Source organism: Oncorhynchus mykiss, chromosome 10 (assembly GCF_013265735.2).
Source record: "Oncorhynchus mykiss isolate Arlee chromosome 10, USDA_OmykA_1.1, whole genome shotgun sequence".
In the NCBI taxonomy this organism is placed as follows: domain Eukaryota; kingdom Metazoa; phylum Chordata; class Actinopteri; order Salmoniformes; family Salmonidae; genus Oncorhynchus; species Oncorhynchus mykiss.
In genome coordinates this window covers 78,985,688-79,005,687 of record NC_048574.1, presented here as the reverse complement: position 1 = coordinate 79,005,687, position 20,000 = coordinate 78,985,688, and the positions used below count along the sequence as shown (strand labels likewise).

At 40.1% G+C, this 20,000-nt stretch overlaps 2 protein-coding genes and 2 long non-coding RNA genes across 7 annotated transcripts in view; 1 reads left to right on the top strand and 3 right to left on the bottom strand.

The window, feature by feature from the left end:
* The window catches only part of LOC110516210 (mast/stem cell growth factor receptor kita-like), a 62,989-nt gene that overhangs the window by 5,747 nt on the left and 37,242 nt on the right, over nt 1-20,000 (top strand). Inside the window, exons 2-6 of the mRNA XM_036934096.1 lie at nt 504-791; nt 1,100-1,384; nt 2,159-2,298; nt 2,659-2,827; nt 3,772-3,961. Of these exons, the coding sequence (XP_036789991.1) occupies nt 504-791; nt 1,100-1,384; nt 2,159-2,298; nt 2,659-2,827; nt 3,772-3,961 (1,072 nt within the window). The remainder of the gene's footprint in view (nt 1-503; nt 792-1,099; nt 1,385-2,158; nt 2,299-2,658; nt 2,828-3,771; nt 3,962-20,000) is intronic.
* Nucleotides 1,506-1,998, bottom strand: LOC118936790. Of its 2 annotated transcripts, none has more exons than XR_005034245.1 (3): nt 1,846-1,998; nt 1,739-1,777; nt 1,506-1,670 (listed from the first exon to the last, which is right to left on the bottom strand). It is a non-coding gene; the product is annotated as an uncharacterized LOC118936790 (long non-coding RNA). The 2 variants fall into 2 exon arrangements; XR_005034246.1 differs by having other exon boundaries at nt 1,506-1,660.
* Nucleotides 9,875-10,717, bottom strand: LOC118936789. Its single transcript, XR_005034244.1, has 2 exons — nt 10,313-10,717; nt 9,875-10,236 (listed from the first exon to the last, which is right to left on the bottom strand). It is a non-coding gene; the product is annotated as an uncharacterized LOC118936789 (long non-coding RNA).
* The window catches only part of LOC110517676 (C-type lectin domain family 4 member A), a 10,479-nt gene continuing 1,324 nt past the window's right edge, over nt 10,846-20,000 (bottom strand). The window contains exons 1-5 of one of the 3 annotated variants that reach the window (XM_036934099.1): nt 19,261-19,818; nt 18,807-19,019; nt 12,084-12,211; nt 11,749-11,837; nt 10,846-11,636 (exon numbers count right to left, since the gene is read on the bottom strand). In XM_036934099.1, the coding sequence (XP_036789994.1) occupies nt 11,459-11,636; nt 11,749-11,837; nt 12,084-12,211; nt 18,807-19,019; nt 19,261-19,330 (678 nt within the window). In that variant the 5' untranslated portion in view covers nt 19,331-19,818 and the 3' untranslated portion in view covers nt 10,846-11,458. Of the gene's footprint in view, nt 11,637-11,748; nt 11,838-12,083; nt 12,212-18,806; nt 19,020-19,260; nt 19,819-20,000 lie in introns of those variants that run through there. The other 2 variants (XM_036934098.1, XM_036934097.1) reach the window with 2 other exon arrangements.

The window sequence follows — 20,000 nt, the reverse complement described above, 5'->3', positions numbered from 1 at the left end:
TGTTACACCAGTCTGTTACTAGACTGAACCATGACTGTCCACTGTTACACCAGTCTGTTACACCAGTCTGTTACACCAGTCTGTTACACCAGTCTGTTACACCAGTCTGTTACTAGACTGAACCATGACTGTCCACTGTTACACCAGTCTGTTACACCAGTCTGTTACACCAGTCTGTTACACCAGTCTGTTACACCAGTCTGTTACTAGACTGAACCATGACTGTCTAAAGAATCTCCTTGGGTGACATGACATTTTTCTTCTCTATTCTACCCCAATATTTCTATTCACTCACGATGCTACCTTTTCTGCATGCAGGTTTTTGTCCTAGCCCAGCTCTAACACACCCAAATCAACTTTCCGCGGTCTAAATTTAAGTGTCATGTTTGATTCAGGTGTGTTGTGTTGTTACAGTGCTGGGCTAGAACAAAAACCTAAACACACAGCCATTACAGCCTAGTCGACTGTACACCATATATGGGCGTGTTCCGTGTGTTCAACAGGTTGGTCCAATCCCGTCATCTTCCCCAGCGGACCTCACCTGGTGGTTCCGAAAGGCGGTGCTCTGGAACTCCGCTGCCATGACAACAACACCAACACTCCATCCTCTGTTGTTTCACGGGGGTTGAGGTGGCAGAGAGAGAGGGGCAGGCGGCTGGAGGGGGAGGTAGAGGAGGGAGGAGGGGTAGTGTTTGTTAGGGTGCAGTCTGCCCAGGGATATCACATGGGACGATACGCCTGTATCAACAACAACACCAAGGAGCACTCCTCCATCTACGTCTTTGTGAAAGGTGAGAGGTGTGTGTTGGGGGTGTGTGTTTGTCTATGACTCTGTCTATGTAGGCTTTTCTCTCTGTCTCTCTGTCTGTCTCTCTGTCTGTCTGTCTGTCTGTCTCTCTCTCTCTCTGTCTGTCTGTCTGTCTGTCTCTCTGTCTCTCTCTCTGTCTCTCTCTGTATCTGTGATTATATGTATCACCCTCCCTCCCTTCCCTATGTTGTCTTGCATAAACCCAATCTATCCATCTCTTCTGTTTTCCTACCTAACCCAAATTATCTCTCTCTACTCTCCTATCCCCCCGTCTCTCCCTCCCATTCCCAGACCCCCAGAGTCCGTTTCAGCGTTCTATGGTGAACGGCATTCTGGTCCGCGTCGGGGAGAACCTGACTTTACCATGCCTGGTCACCGACCCTGATGTGACCCCCGTGACCTTACAGACCTGTGACTTACAACCTTTACCCTCCGACCTCCATTACCAGTCCGACCCCCAGCGCGGCGTCATCATCGGCAATGCCAGGAAGGAGTACGAGGGTTGCTACGTTTGCTTGGGCGAGCTGGCAGGTGCCACCGTGAGGTCGAGCCAGTATACTGTGGACGTACGGCTAGGTGAGAGATGAGAGGGGGAGATGGAAGGGGGGGAGAGGGAAGGGGGGGGGGGAGAGGGAAGGAGGGGAGAGGGGGAGAGGGGAGAGATAGAAAGGTGATGCTCGAGGGATGGAACGTTGGGAGTAGGGAGGGAAAAAGAGAGAGATCTCCAGGCAGCATACTCGTTTTTGCATACACAGAATTTGTGCCACAAATCACCTCTATGTGACTCTATGTTAACAGTTAGACATGAACCACCTCTATGTGACTCTATGTTAACAGTTAGACATGGACCACCTCTATGTGACTCTATGTTAACAGTTAGACATGGACCACTTCTACGTGACTCTATGTTAACAGTTAGACTTGGACCACCTCTATGTTAACAGTTAGACATGGACCACCTCTATGTGACTCTATGTTAACAGTTAGACATGGACCACTTCTACGTGACTCTATGTTAACAGTTAGACATGGACCACCTCTATGTTAACAGTTAGACATGAACCACCTCTATGTTAACAGTTAGACATGGACCACCTCTATGTGACTCTATGTTAACAGTTAGACATGAACCACCTCTATGTGACTCTATGTTAACAGTTAGACATGAACCACCTCTATGTGACTCTATGTTAACAGTTAGACATAACCACCTCTATGGAACTCTATGTTAACAGTTAGACATGGGCCACCTCTATGTGACTCTATGTTAACAGTTAGACATGGTCCAGCTCCAAACAGTCTGACATACTGTATGTTTATATCCACCCTCCCTCTCCTCTGCCCACCCAGTCCCTGAGCAGCCTCCAGTGATCAGTCTGTCCCAGAGAGAGAGGGTGATCCTGAGGAGAGGAGAGCAGTTTGAGATCACCTGCAGCTCCTCCAACCTCAACCCTGACTTCAGCATTAAGTGGGACTTCCCTGTTGGAGCGGTGAGACTGGCTTCATACTGTCTCTCTCTCTCTGTCTCTTTCCCTTTCTCTGTCTCTCTCTGTCTGTCTATCTCTCTCGCTCTCTGTCTCTCTCTCACTCCCTTTCTCTCTTTCTCGCTCCCGTTCCTGTCTCTCTCCCTTTCTCTCTCTCTCACTCCCTTTCTCTCTTTCTCGCTCCCGTTCCTCTCTCTCCCTTTCTCTCTCTCTCTCTCTCTCTCCTGTCTTTATCAAAGGTAATAGGCATTATATAGTGCCACAACATAGTAACTTCTACCATTACACTAACCATGACCAACCTGACCAAGTCCAGTACAGTGAACCCCTAAACTCTAACCCCTGAGCTCTGACCCCTGTCTGCAGCGTGCCTTCCAGGCCCACACCTCCCACATCCTGGCTAGTTCCCGTGGTTACCAACGCTCCACCTCCCTCTGGATCACCTCTGTCAACCAATCAGACGCCGGGACATACCGATGCCACGCCCACAACGAGAGGGGCGCCACCGCCGATACCCTGCACCTGGATGTCCGTGGTGTGTGTGTGTGTGTGTGTGTGTGTGTGTGTGTGTGTGTGTGTGTGTGCGTGTGTTTGAGTCTCACAAAGACAGAACCTCAATGATGGAATTTGTTAACCTCTATAACACTGTAACTGATGATAGTCTAACCCTGTCAGAGAGAGGGAGAGTCTAACCCTGTCAGAGAGAGGGAGAGTCTAACCCTGTCAGAGAGAGGGAGAGTCTAACCCTGTCAGAGAGAGGGAGAGTCTAACCCTGTCAGAGAGAGGGAGAGTCTAACCCTGTCAGAGAGAGGGAGAGTCTAACCCTGTCAGAGAGAGGGAGAGTCTAACCCTGTCAGAGAGAGGGAGAGTCTAACCCTGTCAGAGAGAGGGAGAGTCTAACCCTGTCAGAGAGGGGGAGAGTCTAACCCTGTCAGAGAGAGGGAGAGTCTCAGCATGTCAGAGAGCGGGAGAGTCTAACCCTGTCTCACCCTGTCAGAGAGAGGGAGAGTCTCACCCTGTCAGAGAGAGGGAGAGTCTCACCCTGTCAGAGAGAGGGAGAGTCTCAGCCTGTCAGAGAGAGGGTGAGTCTCAGCCTGTCAGAGAGAGGGAGAGTATCAGCCTGTCAGAGAGAGGGAGAGTCTCAGCCTGTCAGAGTGAGGGAGAGTCTCACCCTGTCAGAGAGAGGGAGAGTCTCACCCTGTCAGAGAGAGGGAGAGCCTCACCCTGTCAGAGAGAGGGAGAGCCTCACCCTGTCAGAGAGAGGGAGAGCCTCACCCTGTCAGAGAGAGGGAGAGCCTCACCCTGTCAGAGAGAGGGAGAGCCTCACCCTGTCAGAGAGAGGGAGAGCCTCACCCTGTCAGAGAGAGGGAGAGCCTCACCCTGTCAGAGAGAGGGAGAGCCTCACCCTGTCAGAGAGAGGGAGAGCCTCACCCTGTCAGAGAGAGGGAGAGTCTCACCCTGTGTGTGTTCCCCCTCCAGAGCGAGGCTTCATCAGTATGCTGAGTGACTCCCGGCCTAGCCAGTCTGCTGTCAGAGAAGGGGAGAGCCTAAGCCTCAGGGTAGAGTTTGAGTCTTATCCCAGACCAGGCACTCTGTCCTGGGCTTACAACGGCAAGACCCTCCACAACACCACGGAGCACGTCATCACTGTCCAACGACACCGATACAGGTACTCTCCACAGACAGATACACGCTCTAGTCACATGGGACATCAGTGTGACGGTTCAGAGAGAAAATGTTTGTCCCTAGTGTAATATCTCATTCAATAATTTTATTTTAATAATTAAAGTGCAGACAATAATAATAATTTCACTTAAAAAATATGATGAACAACTTTTTGGGGATACTAAAAGAACAATACGTTAATTTGATTAAATCCACTATTTCAGCGTTACATCAAACAGTATTTAAATACATAAAATGTACAATACATAGGAAGATAAATATCTCTTGAAGAGCCACTCCACTTTTCAAACTCATGTTCATTATCTCATTATCTCCAACCAGCATCATGTTCATTATCTCATTATCTCCAGCCAACATCATGTTCATTATCTCAGCCAACCTCATGTTCATTATCTCAGCCAACCTCATGTTCATTATCTCATTATCTCCAGCCAGCATCATGTTCATTATCTCATTATCTCCAGTCGATCCCTGTTTACAGGGATAATTCTGGAAGGTTACAGAGTTAATTCTGGATGGTTACAGGGTTGATTCTGCATGGTTACAGGGTTAATTCTGCATGGTTACAGGGTTAATTCTGCATGGTTACAGGGTTAATTCTGCATGGTTACAGAGTTAATTCTGCATGGTTACAGGGTTAATTCAGGATGGTTACAGGGTTAATTCTGCATGGTTACAGAGTTAATTCTACATGGTTACAGGGTTAATTCTGCATGGTTACAGGGTTAATTCTGCATGGTTACAGGGTTAATTCTGCATGGTTACAGGGTTAATTCAGGATGGTTACAGGGTTAATTCTGCATGGTTACAGGGTTAACTCCGTGTGGTTACAGGGTTAACTCCGCGTGGTTACAGGGTTAATTCCACGTGGTTACAGGGTTAAAACAAAAGGGTTAGTTTAGGTATTCATTCTGAGTGGTTAAGGTCAGGGCTATGGTTTGGGGGGAAGGTTAGTTTAGGTATTCATTCTGAGTGGTTAAGGTCAGGGCTATGGTTTGGGGGAAGGTTAGTTCAGGTATTCATTCTGAGTGGTTAAGGTCAGGGCTATGGTTTGGGGGGGAAGGTATTCATTCTGAGTGGTTAAGGTCAGGGCTATGGTTTGGGGGGAAGGTTAGTTTAGGTATTCATTCTGAGTGGTTAAGGTCAGGGCTATGGTTTTGGGGGAAGGTATTCATTCTGAGTGGTTAAGGTCAGGGCTATGGTTTGGGGGAAGGTATTCATTCTGAGTGGTTAAGGTCAGGGCTATGGTTTGGGGGGAAGGTATTCATTCTGAGTGGTTAAGGTCAGGGCTATGGTTTGGGGGGAAGGTATTCATTCTGAGTGGTTAAGGTCAGGGCTATGGTTTTGGGGGAAGGTATTCATTCTGAGTGGTTAAGGTCAGGGCTATGGTTTGGGGGGAAGGTATTCATTCTGAGTGGTTAAGGTCAGGGCTATGGTTTGGGGGGAAGGTATTCATTCTGAGTGGTTAAGGTCAGGGCTATGGTTTTGGGGGAAGGTATTCATTCTGAGTGGTTAAGGTCAGGGCTATGGTTTGGGGGAAGGTATTCATTCTGAGTGGTTAAGGTCAGGGCTATGGTTTGGGGGGAAGGTTAGTTTAGGTATTCATTCTGAGTGGTTAAGGTCAGGGCTATGGCTTTAAACAAAATAAGCTTCCATCAAGTATTCTCTCGGCTTGTTGGAGCGTTGTGAACTGCCGTGGTCCAGGGGTCTTAAGCAGCATGCTTGGTCTGACCACGCTTCGTCTTCGAGCGTCTTGAGTTTGTGCCAGTGCTCGGGAAATGTTATCTTATGGTAAGTGGAGAGGAGAAGGCATATATCGACATCCCAAGGACCTTTCCAGACGTCTGACATCCATCCAATGCGGTTTCTATTGACCAGTCTGTTCCAGCATAATACCAGTGTCTACATACTGTATGCTGTTTATAGTGACCAGTCTGTTCCAGCATAATACCAGTGTCTACATGCTGTTTATAGTGACCAGTCTGTTCCAGCATAATACCAGTGTCTACATACTGTATGCTGTTTATAGTGACCAGTCTGTTCCAGCATAATACCAGTGTCTACATACTGTATGCTGTTTATAGTGACCAGTCTGTTCCAGCATAATACCAGTGTCTACATGCTGTTTATAGTGACCAGTCTGTTCCAGCATAATACCAGTGTCTACATACTGTTTATAGTGACCAGTCTGTTCCAGCATAATACCAGTGTCTACATGCTGTTTATAGTGACCAGGCTGTTCCAGCATAATACCAGTGTCTACATGCTGTTTATAGTGACCAGGCTGTTCCAGCATAATACCAGTGTCTACATGCTGTTTATAGTGACCAGGCTGTTCCAGCATAATACCAGTGTCTACATGCTGTTTATAGTGACCAGTCTGTTCCAGCATAATACCAGTGTCTACATGCTGTTTATAGTGACCAGGCTGTTCCAGCATAATACCAGTGTCTACATGCTGTTTATATTGACCAGTCTGTTCCAGCATAATACCAGTGTCTACATGCTGTTTATAGTGACCAGTCTGTTCCAGCATAATACCAGTGTCTACATGCTGTTTATAGTGACCAGGCTGTTCCAGCATAATACCAGTGTCTACATGCTGTTTATAGTGACCAGTCTGTTCCAGCATAATACCAGTGTCTACATGCTGTTTATAGTGACCAGGCTGTTCCAGCATAATACCAGTGTCTACATGCTGTATGCTGTTTATAGTGACCAGTCTGTTCCAGCATAATACCAGTGTCTACATGCTGTTTATAGTGACCAGTCTGTTCCAGCATAATACCAGTGTCTACATGCTGTTTATAGTGACCAGGCTGTTCCAGCATAATACCAGTGTCTACATGCTGTTTATAGTGACCAGTCTGTTCCAGCATAATACCAGTGTCTACATGCTGTTTATAGTGACCAGGCTGTTCCAGCATAATACCAGTGTCTACATGCTGTTTATAGTGACCAGTCTGTTCCAGCATAATACCAGTGTCTACATACTGTTTATAGTGACCAGTCTGTTCCAGCATAATACCAGTGTCTACATGCTGTATGCTGTTTATAGTGACCAGTCTGTTCCAGCATAATACCAGTGTCTACATGCTGTTTATAGTGACCAGTCTGTTCCAGCATAATACCAGTGTCTACATGCTGTATGCTGTTTATAGTGACCAGTCTGTTCCAGCATAATACCAGTGTCTACATGCTGTTTATAGTGACCAGGCTGTTCCAGCATAATACCAGTGTCTACATGCTGTTTATAGTGACCAGTCTGTTCCAGCATAATACCAGTGTCTACATGCTGTTTATAGTGACCAGTCTGTTCCAGCACAATACCAGTGTCTACATACTGTATGCTGTTTATAGTGACCAGTCTGTTCCAGCATAATACCAGTGTCTACATGCTGTTTATAGTGACCAGTCTGTTCCAGCATAATACCAGTCTGTTCCAGCATAATACCAGTGTCTACATACTGTATGCTGTTTATAGTGACCAGTCTGTTCCAGCATAATACCAGTGTCTACATACTGAATGCTGTTTATAGTGACCAGTCTGTTCCAGCATAATACCAGTGTCTACATACTGTATGCTGTTTATAGTGACCAGTCTGTTCCAGCATAATACCAGTGTCTACATGCTGTATGCTGTTTATAGTGACCAGTCTGTTCCAGCATAATACCAGTGTCTACATGCTGTATGCTGTTTATAGTGACCAGTCTGTTCCAGCATAATACCAGTGTCTACATGCTGTTTATAGTGACCAGTCTGTTCCAGCATAATACCAGTGTCTACATACTGTATGCTGTTTATAGTGACCAGTCTGTTCCAGCATAATACCAGTGTCTACATGCTGTTTATAGTGACCAGTCTGTTCCAGCATAATACCAGTGTCTACATGCTGTTTATATTGACCAGTCTGTTCCAGCATAATACCAGTGTCTACATACTGTATGCTGTTTATAGTGACCAGTCTGTTCCAGCATAATACCAGTGTCTACATGCTGTTTATAGTGACCAGTCTGTGAAAATGGCAGATTTCTATGTTTTTATAGAAAAAAAAGAAAAGTTATACCCTGCAACATCAAAAGTTAAAAACAGAGATGTTCAAAACACTAAGAGATTCACAGTTCACTTTTCATTTCTGAATGATCACGTCTGGTTTCTCTTGCAAGGGTGAAATGAGTGGAACAACTAGGGGCTGAACCACTAGGTGTTTGAGGGCTGAACCACTAGGGGCTGAACCACTAGGTGTTTGAGGGCTGAACCACTAGGGGCTGAACCACTAGGTGTTTGAGGGCTGAACCACTAGGGGCTGAACCACTAGGTGTTTGAGGCCTGAACCACTAGGGGCAGAACCACTAGGTGTTTGAAGGCCATTGTCTTCTGACAGGTGGCATCGTTCTGAAGCGTTGCCAGTTGCAGACGGCCGTCGTAAGACAATGGCAAGAGGACTGAGGCGTAGCAAGCAACTGAAGCAAATCGTTTTCCCCTCCATAAATACATTGTAGCTAATCGTTTCCCCTCCATAAATACATTGTAGCTAATCGTTTCCCCTCCATAAATACATTGTAGCGAATCGTTTTCCCTCCATAAATACATTGTAGCTAATCGTTTCCCCTCCATAAATACATTGTAGCTAATCGTTTCCCCTCCATAAATACATTGTAGCTAATCGTTTTCCCTCCATAAATACATTGTAGCTAATCGTTTCCCCTCCATAAATACATTGTAGCTAATCGTTTCCCCTCCATAAATACATTGTAGCTAATCGTTTCCCCTCCATAAATACATCGTTTTTCCCTCCATAAATACATTGTAGCTAATCGTTTTCCCTCCATAAATACATTGTAGCTAATCGTTTTTCCCTCCATAAATACATTGTAGCTAATCGTTTTCCCCTCCATAAATACATTGTAGCTAATCGTTTCCCCTCCATAAATACATTGTAGCGAATCGTTTTCCCTCCATAAATACATTGTAGCTAATCGTTTTTCCCTCCATAAATACATTGTAGCTAATCGTTTCACAAGAACAAGTTACATTTGTGTTTTACAGCATGCTTACACTGTTTTACATAACCTTATCCTACATTTATTTTCTATATGTTATTATAAACAAATCACAACATGTTGACATTCATATTTATTTATTTGTACCTTTAATTTAACCAGCCAAGTCAGTTAAGAACAAATTCGTATTTACAGTGACGGCCTAGGAACAGTGGGTTAACTTCCTGTTCAGGGGCAGAATGACAGATTTTTACCTTGTCAGCTCGGGGATCCGATTTTGCAACCTTTCGATTTCTCGTCCAACGCTCTAACCACCAGGCTACCTGCCTCCTCTAACCACCAGGCTACCTGCCTCCTCTAACCACCAGGCTACCTGCCTCCTCTAACCACCAGGCTACCTGCCTCCTCTAACCACCAGGCTACCTGCCTCCTCTAACCACCAGGCTACCTGCCTCCTCTAACCACCAGGCTACCTGCCTCCTCTAACCACCAGGCTACCTGCCTCCTCTAACCACCAGGCTACCTGCCTCCTCTAACCACCAGGCTACCTGCCTCCTCTAACCACCAGGCTACCTGCCTCCTCTAACCACCAGGCTACCTGCCTCCTCTAACCACCAGGCTACCTGCCTCCTCTAACCACCAGGCTACCTGCCTCCTCTAACCACTAGGCTACCTGCCTCCTCTAACCACTAGGCTACCTGCCTCCTCTAACCACCAGGCTACCTGCCTCCTCTAACCACCAGGCTACCTGCCTCCTCTAACCACCAGGCTACCTGCCTCCTCTAACCACCAGGCTACCTGCCTCCTCTAACCACTAGGCTACCTGCCGCCCCAATATTAAATCACATTCAGACTTTTGGTGTCACAGGACAATAGTATCGTAAATAATTAAAATAAAGGGTTTTTATTTACAGTATGAAAAATATAAAAAATACAACTGGTATTATTTTATAATACCTCACATTCTCTTCTGTACAGGGGAAGGTAACCCTGTTCCTGGAATACAACAGGAACTAATCCAACCCACCAGGGTTGCCTACCCTTGTAGCACATTTAACTACATTTCATTTCATTTGAACATCAATCAACATTGCAGTTTGTGTGCCAGATTTAGCCAGTTAGCTAGTTAACTGAAGTCAATGGACAGATTGATAAAAAAAAAAAAATTTTTTTTTTTTTTTAAATAAAAATGTAATGTAAACAAAAAATATTTTGTGAAACATTGTGTATAGATGGAGGCTGATGGTCCTTCACCTCTTTACCAATGACTTGAGAGGCTGATGGTCCTTCACCTCTTTACCAATGACTTGAGAGGCTGATGGTCCTTCACCTCTTTACCAATGACTTGAGAGAGGCTGATGGTCCTTCACCTCTTTACCAATGACTTGAGAGAGGCTGATGGTCCTTCACCTCTTTACCAATGACTTGAGAGAGGCTGATGGTCCTTCACCTCTTTACCAATGACTTGAGAGAGGCTGATGGTCCTTCACCTCTTTACCAATGACTTGAGAGAGGCTGATGGTCCTTCACCTCTTTACCAATGACTTGAGAGAGGCTGATGGTCCTTCACCTCTTTACCAATGACTTGAGAGAGGCTGATGGTCCTTCACCTCTTTACCAATGACTTGAGAGAGGCTGAAGGTGTGTGTGTGTGTGGTGTGGTGTGTGTGTGTGTGTGTGTGCATGAATGGTGTGTGTATGGTGTGTGTACGGTGTGTGTAAGGTGTGTTCCTACCCTGCTGTGTGTGTACGGTGTGTGTGTGTGTGTGTACGTTGTGTGTATGGTGTGTGTACGGTGTGTGTGTGTGTGTACAGTGTGTTCCTACCCTGCTGTGTGTGTGTACGGTGTGTGTACGGTGTGTGTGTGTGTGTGTGTGTGTACGGTGTGTGTTCCTACCCTGCTGTGTGTGTGTACGGTGTGTGTACGGTGTGTGTTCCTACCCTGCTGTATCCGCCCCCCGGTCTAAACACAATGTTTTACTAAATGTTGTTTTTACGTGAAATTAATGTGAAATATTTATGTTTACTTTAAAACAAATAATAATTAAATGTTTTTATCAATCTGCCCATTGACTTCAGTTGAAAACTGTCTGGATAAAATGGAAAGCTTATTGACTGAAAGTGCTTTTGCGTATTGGAACAATGCAGGGGGGGTTTTCTACCACAGAAAACTACCCTTTTAACTTGTCTTAATATTCGGTGCAGATGTGTATTTCAGGGTAAAAAACCCTCACCAACCTAACTGGAATGACTAACAGTTGCTTCTTGGAAAATGCAGTTGTTCCCTCCATTTAAAAAGAAACATTGAAGCTAGTAGTTGTTCCCTCCATTTAAAAAGAAACATTGAAGCTAGTAGTTGTTCCCTCCATTAAAAAGAAGTTGAAGCTAGCAGTTGTTCCCTCCATTTAAAAAGAAACATTGAAGCTAGCAGTTGTTCCCTCCATTTTAAAAAGTCGAATCCTTTCAGAAGAACAAGTTAACGGTTTCTCTTGCTTACATTGTATTTGACATCCAGGTATTTTTCACAAATACAGTATTTTTGTGTCCCACATTGTCTCCCGGTTACTTCTTTCACTGCAGGTGTCTCGTATACCGTAAGCTTAGCACAGTCCTCTTCCTGAGCACCGTCTTCTGACCCCACACCTCTCTTCACCCTATGAGAACAAAACACTGGCAATTATTATCAGAAACGTTCTGGATTTCTTCATGCCCTAAAAAGGTTCAAATCTCCGTCATACTTTTCGATCGATGGTGAAATGGCTTTACCGTGTAGATATCTCCTTTGTGTTGTTGGGAGAAAAACCAATCCAGGCTACATCCAACTTCTTAGCACGGACCACTTCAAGGAGAAAGTCCTAGTGATGAACAATAACATAAATGGTAGAATCAGACTTATTTTTCTCTTCTCCATATTTGGCCTCTTAGAATGTGATCTCTCTGACTGATGCTCAGTCACACACACACAGGCAAAACACACACACACACACACAGGCAAAACACACACACACACACACAGGCAAAACACACACACACACACACACAGGCAAAACACACACACAGGCAAAACACACAGACAGGCAAAACACACCGTACGTACACACCTCTTCGTCTTTGCTGTTTATGGTCACCAGGTCCAATCCCTTCCGTTGGCAGTAAGGTCTGCTCTCACCCCAGGACTTGGTCTCAGTAGAGATGTAGTACAAACTGGAGTTGATATACTTCCACCCTTCTGGAGACAGATTAGATACAGAGTTGAGAGTAGAAGATTAGATAGAGATGTAGTACAAACTGGAGTTGATGTACCTCCACCCTTCTGGAGACAGATTAGATACAGAGTTGAGAGTAGAAGATTAGATAGAGATGTAGTACAAACTGGAGTTGATATACCTCCACCCTTCTGGAGACAGATTAGATACAGAGTTGAGAGTAGAAGATTAGATAGAGATGTAGTACAAACTGGAGTTGATGTACCTCCATCCTTCTGGAGACAGATTAGATACAGAGTTGAGAGTAGAAGATTAGATAGAGATGTAGTACAAACTGGAGTTGATATACTTCCACCCTTCTGGAGACAGATGAGATACAGAGTAGAGATTAGATAGAGAGTAGAAGATTAGATAGAGATGTAGTACAAACTGGAGTTGATGTACCTCCACCCTTCTGGAGACAGATGAGATACAGAGTAGAGAGTAGAAGATTAGATAGAGATGTAGTACAAACTGGAGTTGATGTACCTCCACCCTTCTGGAGACAGATGAGATACAGAGTAGAGAGTAGAAGACTTGTCACAAATGTAGCAAAAGAAACATGACAAAACATTTTTTTTTTAAATAAACAAGTGATCACGAAATACAATTACTATACTGCAGGTAACATGTTAATTAATATACAGTAGTCATATAGTTATACTGTAGTCATATAGTTATACAGTAGTCATATAGTTATACTGTAGTCATATAGTTATACTGTAGTCATATAGTTATACAGTAGTCATATAGTTATACTGTAGTCATATAGTTATACTGTAGTCATATAGTTATACTGTAGTTATATAGTTATACTGTAGTCATATAGTTATACTGTAGTCATATAGTTATACAGTAGTCATATAGTTATACTGTAGTCATATAGTTATACTGTAGTCATATAGTTATACTGTAGTCATATAGTTATACTGTAGTCATATAGTTATACAGTAGTCATATAGTTATACTGTAGTCATATAGTTATACTGTAGTCATATAGTTATACTGTAGTCATATAGTTATACAGTAGTCATATAGTTATACTGTAGTCATATAGTTATACTGTAGTCATATAGTTATACTGTAGTCATATAGTTATACTGTAGTCATATAGTTATACTGTAGTCATATAGTTATACTGTAGTCATATAGTTATACAGTAGTCATATAGTTATACTGTAGTCATATAGTTATACTGTAGTCATATAGTTATACTGTAGTCATATAGTTATACTGTAGTCATATAGTTATACTGTAGTTATATAGTTATACTGTAGTCATATAGTTATACTGTAGTCATATAGTTATACTGTAGTCATATAGTTATACTGTAGTCATATAGTTATACTGCAGTCATATAGTTACACTGTAGTCATATAGTTATACTGTAGTTATATAGTTATACTGTAGTCATATAGTTATACAGTAGTCATATAGTTATACTGTAGTCATATAGTTATACTGTAGTCATATAGTTATACAGTAGTCATATAGTTATACTGTAGTCATATAGTTATACTGTAGTCATATAGTTATACAGTAGTCATATAGTTATACAGTAGTCATATAGTTATACTGTAGTCATATAGTTATACTGTAGTCATATAGTTATACTGTAGTCATATAGTTATACTGTAGTCATATAGTTATATTGTAGTCATATAGTTATACAGTAGTCATATAGTTATACTGTAGTCATATAGTTATACTGTAGTCATATAGTTATACTGTAGTCATATAGTTATACTGTAGTCATATAGTTATACTGTAGTTATATAGTTATACTGTAGTCATATAGTTATACTGTAGTCATATAGTTATACTGTAGTCATATAGTTATACTGTAGTCATATAGTTATACTGCAGTCATATAGTTACACTGTAGTCATATAGTTATACTGTAGTCATATAGTTATACTGTAGTCATATAGTTATACTGTAGTCATATAGTTATACTGTAGTCATATAGTTATACTGTAGTCATATAGTTATACTGTAGTCATATAGTTATACTGTAGTCATATAGTTATACTGTAGTCATATAGTTATACTGTAGTCATATAGTTATACTGTAGTCATATAGTTATACAGTAGTCATATAGTTATACTGTAGTCATATAGTTATACTGTAGTCATATAGTTATACAGTAGTCATATAGTTATACTGTAGTCATATAGTTATACTGTAGTCATATAGTTATACAGTAGTCATATAGTTATACTGTAGTCATATAGTTATACTGTAGTCATATAGTTATACTGTAGTCATATAGTTATACTGTAGTCATATAGTTATACAGTAGTCATATAGTTATACAGTAGTCATATAGTTATACTGTAGTTATATAGTTATACTGTAGTCATATAGTTATACTGTAGTCATATAGTTATACTGTAGTCATATAGTTATACAGTAGTCATATAGTTATACTGTAGTCATATAGTTATACAGTAGTCATATAGTTATACAGTAGTTATATAGTTATACTGTAGTCATATAGTTATACTGTAGTCATATAGTTATACAGTAGTCATAGTTATACTGTAGTCTCATAGTTATACTGTAGTCATATAGTTATACTGTAGTCATATAGTTATACTGTAGTCATATAGTTATACTGTAGTCATATAGTTATACTGTAGTCATATAGTTATACTGTAGTCATATAGTTATACTGTAGTCATATAGTTATACTGTAGTCATATAGTTATACTGTAGTTATATAGTTACACTGTAGTCATATAGTTATACTGTAGTCATATAGTTATACTGTAGTCATATAGTTATACTGTAGTCATATAGTTATACTGTAGTCATATAGTTATACTGTAGTCATATAGTTATACTGTAGTCATATAGTTATACTGTAGTCATATAGTTATACTGTAGTCATATAGTTATACTGTAGTCATATAGTTATACTGTAGTCATATAGTTATACTGCAGGTAACATGGTAATATACAGTAGTCATATAGTTATACAGTAGTCATATAGTTATACAGTAGTCATATAGTTATACAGTAGTCATATAGTTATACTGTAGTCATATAGTTATACTGTAGTCATATAGTTATACTGTAGTCATATAGTTATACTGTAGTCATAGTTATACAGTAGTCATATAGTTATACTGTAGTCATATAGTTATACTGTAGTCATATAGTTATACTGTAGTCATATAGTTATACTGTAGTCATATAGTTATACAGTAGTCATATAGTTATACTGTAGTCATATAGTTATACTGTAGTCATATAGTTATACTGTAGTCATATAGTTATACTGTAGTCATATAGTTATACAGTAGTCATATAGTTATACAGTAGTCATATAGTTATACAGTAGTCATATAGTTATACTGTAGTCATATAGTTATACTGTAGTCATATAGTTATACTGTAGTCATATAGTTATACTGTAGTCATATAGTTATACAGTAGTCATATAGTTATACTGTAGTCATATAGTTATACTGTAGTCATATAGTTATACTGTAGTCATATAGTTATACTGTAGTCATATAGTTATACTGTAGTCATATAGTTATACTGTAGTCATATAGTTATACTGTAGTCATATAGTTATACTGTAGTCATATAGTTATACTGTAGTCATATAGTTATACTGTAGTTATATAGTTACACTGTAGTCATATAGTTACACTGTAGTCATATAGTTATACTGTAGTCATATAGTTATACTGTAGTCATATAGTTATACTGTAGTCATATAGTTATACTGTAGTCATATAGTTATACTGTAGTCATATAGTTATACTGTAGTCATATAGTTATACTGTAGTCATATAGTTATACTGTAGTCATATAGTTATACTGTAGTCATATAGTTATACTGTAGTCATATAGTTATACTGTAGTCATATAGTTATACTGCAGGTAACATGGTAATATACAGTAGTCATATAGTTATACAGTAGTCATATAGTTATACTGTAGTCATATAGTTATACTGTAGTCATATAGTTATACTGTAGTCATATAGTTATACTGTAGTTATATAGTTACACTGTAGTCATATAGTTATACTGTAGTCATATAGTTATACTGTAGTCATATAGTTACACTGTAGTCATATAGTTATACTGTAGTCATATAGTTATACAGTAGTCATATAGTTATACTGTAGTCATATAGTTATACTGTAGTCATATAGTTATACTGTAGTCATATAGTTATACTGTAGTCATATAGTTATACTGTAGTCATATAGTTATACTGCAGGTAACATGGTAATATACAGTAGTCATATAGTTATACAGTAGTCATATAGTTATACAGTAGTCATATAGTTATACTGTAGTCATATAGTTATACTGTAGTCATGTAGTTATACTGTAGTCATATAGTTATACTGTAGTCATATAGTTATACTGTAGTCATATAGTTATACTGTAGTCATATAGTTATACTGTAGTCATATAGTTATACTGTAGTCATATAGTTATACTGTAGTCATATAGTTATACTGTAGTCATATAGTTATACTGTAGTCATATAGTTATACTGTAGTCATATAGTTATACTGCAGGTAACATGGTAATATACAGTAGTCATATAGTTATACAGTAGTCATATAGTTATACAGTAGTCATATAGTTATACTGTAGTCATATAGTTATACTGTAGTCATGTAGTTATACTGTAGTCATATAGTTATACTGTAGTCATATAGTTATACTGTAGTCATATAGTTATACTGTAGTCATATAGTTATACTGTAGTCATATAGTTATACTGTAGTCATATAGTTATACTGTAGTCATATAGTTATACTGTAGTCATATAGTTATACTGTAGTCATATAGTTATACTGTAGTCATATAGTTATACTGTAGTCATATAGTTATACTGTAGTCATATAGTTATACTGTAGTCATATAGTTATACTGTAGTCATATAGTTATACTGTAGTCATATAGTTATACAGTAGTCATATAGTTATACTGTAGTCATATAGTTATACTGTAGTCATATAGTTATACTGCAGGTAACATGTTAATATACAGTAGTCATATAGTTATACTGTAGTCATATAGTTATACTGTAGTCATATAGTTATACTGTAGTCATATAGTTATACAGTAGTCATATAGTTATACTGCAGTCATATAGTTATACTGCAGGTAACATGTTAATATACAGTAGTCATATAGTTATACTGTAGTCATATAGTTATACAGTAGTCATATAGTTATACTGTAGTCATATAGTTATACTGTAGTCATATAGTTATACTGCAGGTAACATGGTAATATACAGTAGTCATATAGTTATACAGTAGTCATATAGTTATACTGTAGTCATATAGTTATACTGTAGTCATATAGTTATACTGTAGTCATATAGTTATACTGTAGTCATATAGTTATACAGTAGTCATATAGTTATACTGTAGTCATATAGTTATACTGTAGTCATATAGTTATACTGTAGTCATATAGTTATACTGTAGTCATATAGTTATACTGTAGTCATATAGTTATACTGTAGTCATATAGTTATACTGTAGTCATATAGTTATACTGTAGTCATATAGTTATACTGTAGTCATATAGTTATACTGTAGTCATATAGTTATACTGTAGTCATATAGTTATACTGCAGGTAACATGGTAATATACAGTAGTCATATAGTTATACAGTAGTCATATAGTTATACAGTAGTCATATAGTTATACTGTAGTCATATAGTTATACTGTAGTCATGTAGTTATACTGTAGTCATATAGTTATACTGTAGTCATATAGTTATACTGTAGTCATATAGTTATACTGTAGTCATATAGTTATACTGTAGTCATATAGTTATACTGTAGTCATATAGTTATACTGTAGTCATATAGTTATACTGTAGTCATATAGTTATACTGTAGTCATATAGTTATACTGCAGGTAACATGTTAATTAATATACAGTAGTCATATATATATATATATATATATGTTTAGGTGTGGTAGGGTGTTTAAGTGTGGTAGGGTGTTTAGGTGTGGTAGGGTGTTTAGGTGTGGTAGGGTGTTTAAGTGTGGTAGGGTGTTTAGGTGTGGTAGGGTGTTTAGGTGTGGTAGGGTGTTTAGGTGTGGTAGGATGTTTAGGTGTGGTAGGGTGTTTAGGTGTGGTAGGGTGTTTAGGTGTGGTAGGGTGTTTAGGTGTGGTAGGGTGTTTAGGTGTGGCAGGATGTTTAGGTGTGGCAGGATGTTTAGGTGTGGTAGGGTGTTTAGGTGTGGTAGGGTGTTTAGGTGTGGTAGGGTGTTTAGGTGTGGTAGGGTGTTTAGGTGTGGTAGGAGGTTTAGGTGTGGTAGGAGGTTTAGGTGTGGTAGGAGGTTTAGGTGTGGTAGGGTGTTTAGGTGTGGCAGGGTGTTTAGGTGTGGCAGGGTGTTTAGGTGTGGCAGGGTATTTAGGTGTGGTAGGGTGTTTAGGTGTGGTAGGATGTTTAGGTGTGGTAGGAGATTTAGGTGTGGTAGGATGTTTAGGTGTGGTAGGATGTTTAGGTGTGGTAGGATATTTAGGTGTGGTACTGCGAAAAAGAGATATACAAATACCGAAAGAGCTGAACTTACCCTGCTTTAAAATCATATTTAGAAGAACGCTGTAGTCCTCTGATTTCAGAGACTTCATCTCTTCCCTCTCTGCCGCAGAGGTTTCAATATTTGACTGCTGTCTCTGTGCAATTAGATTGTTTTTCTGGGCAAACAGACTTATGACAGCCACAGTACACCCCACTACTACCACACACAGCAGTAGTATGTAGTGTCTTCTTAAGCATTCGGAACCTGAGGTGGACACACAAACACACAATTGATTGTTTCAATGCATGTAGTAGTAATGTTGAAAGTTGAAGTGAAGATTAAATTCAACTGTTGGAGAACAGTTTTTTTTGTTGTTGTTTCTAAGCCTCGGGGACCAAACACAATCAGGAATAGAAAAACCAAACAGGATGTGATTGGTTAAGTGAGTTGGGGAAATCTGACCAATAACGTGTTATATAAATCATACGTATTATTTTGTACTGACCAATGCAATATGTACACATGGTTTCCAACGAGGGAATTCGATTAAGATGCTCCGGGTTAAACCGGGCCATGGCCCGTAAAGGTGACGGACGAAGCCGTCTGCGGGTGGCGCGCCCCTGCTCAAATCGAACGGTAATCTTCGACGCTCAGTCATATTGTCAACAATGAAGCCTGGTGCAGCGTTCAGAAACATACTTCGTCTATTGTCCTTAATATGTGTTGAAAAAAATGAGCGTGCTCGCTTGTTACCGTTGCTAAATCCTCCATGCAACTAGCGTCCCTTATGGGAAATTTCCTTTCGTAGGACAGCCGGAGGGCAAAGCCATTTATATTTATGAGTTTAGGGGCAGATGTGTAACGTCACACTTGATGCGCTGCCGAGCCGTCTGTTTCGCTTGCTCGCCGGCATGAGCGGTAAGCACCGAACAACTTGGGAATTCCAGCTTCAGGTTAATTAACTGGCAAATAAATCAAAAAGCCTCACCAACTAGCTACCAATCTATTTCAGTTTCACGATCCAAGCATTCATAAAACGAGTCCATTAGTTGTTTATTTTTACAGTTACACAAACTGGCTGTTGCTTGTCAACCCAAACATAATTCTAAATCAACCCAAACATATCAACAACGTATAGGGTTATACCATAGTAGCCAGGAAGTCGTTTTGGGGTGAAGGGGGACTGAGATGTAATTGTTAAAATTGTTTTGCCCTTCACTACAGAGGGCTATATCGGTCCACTAA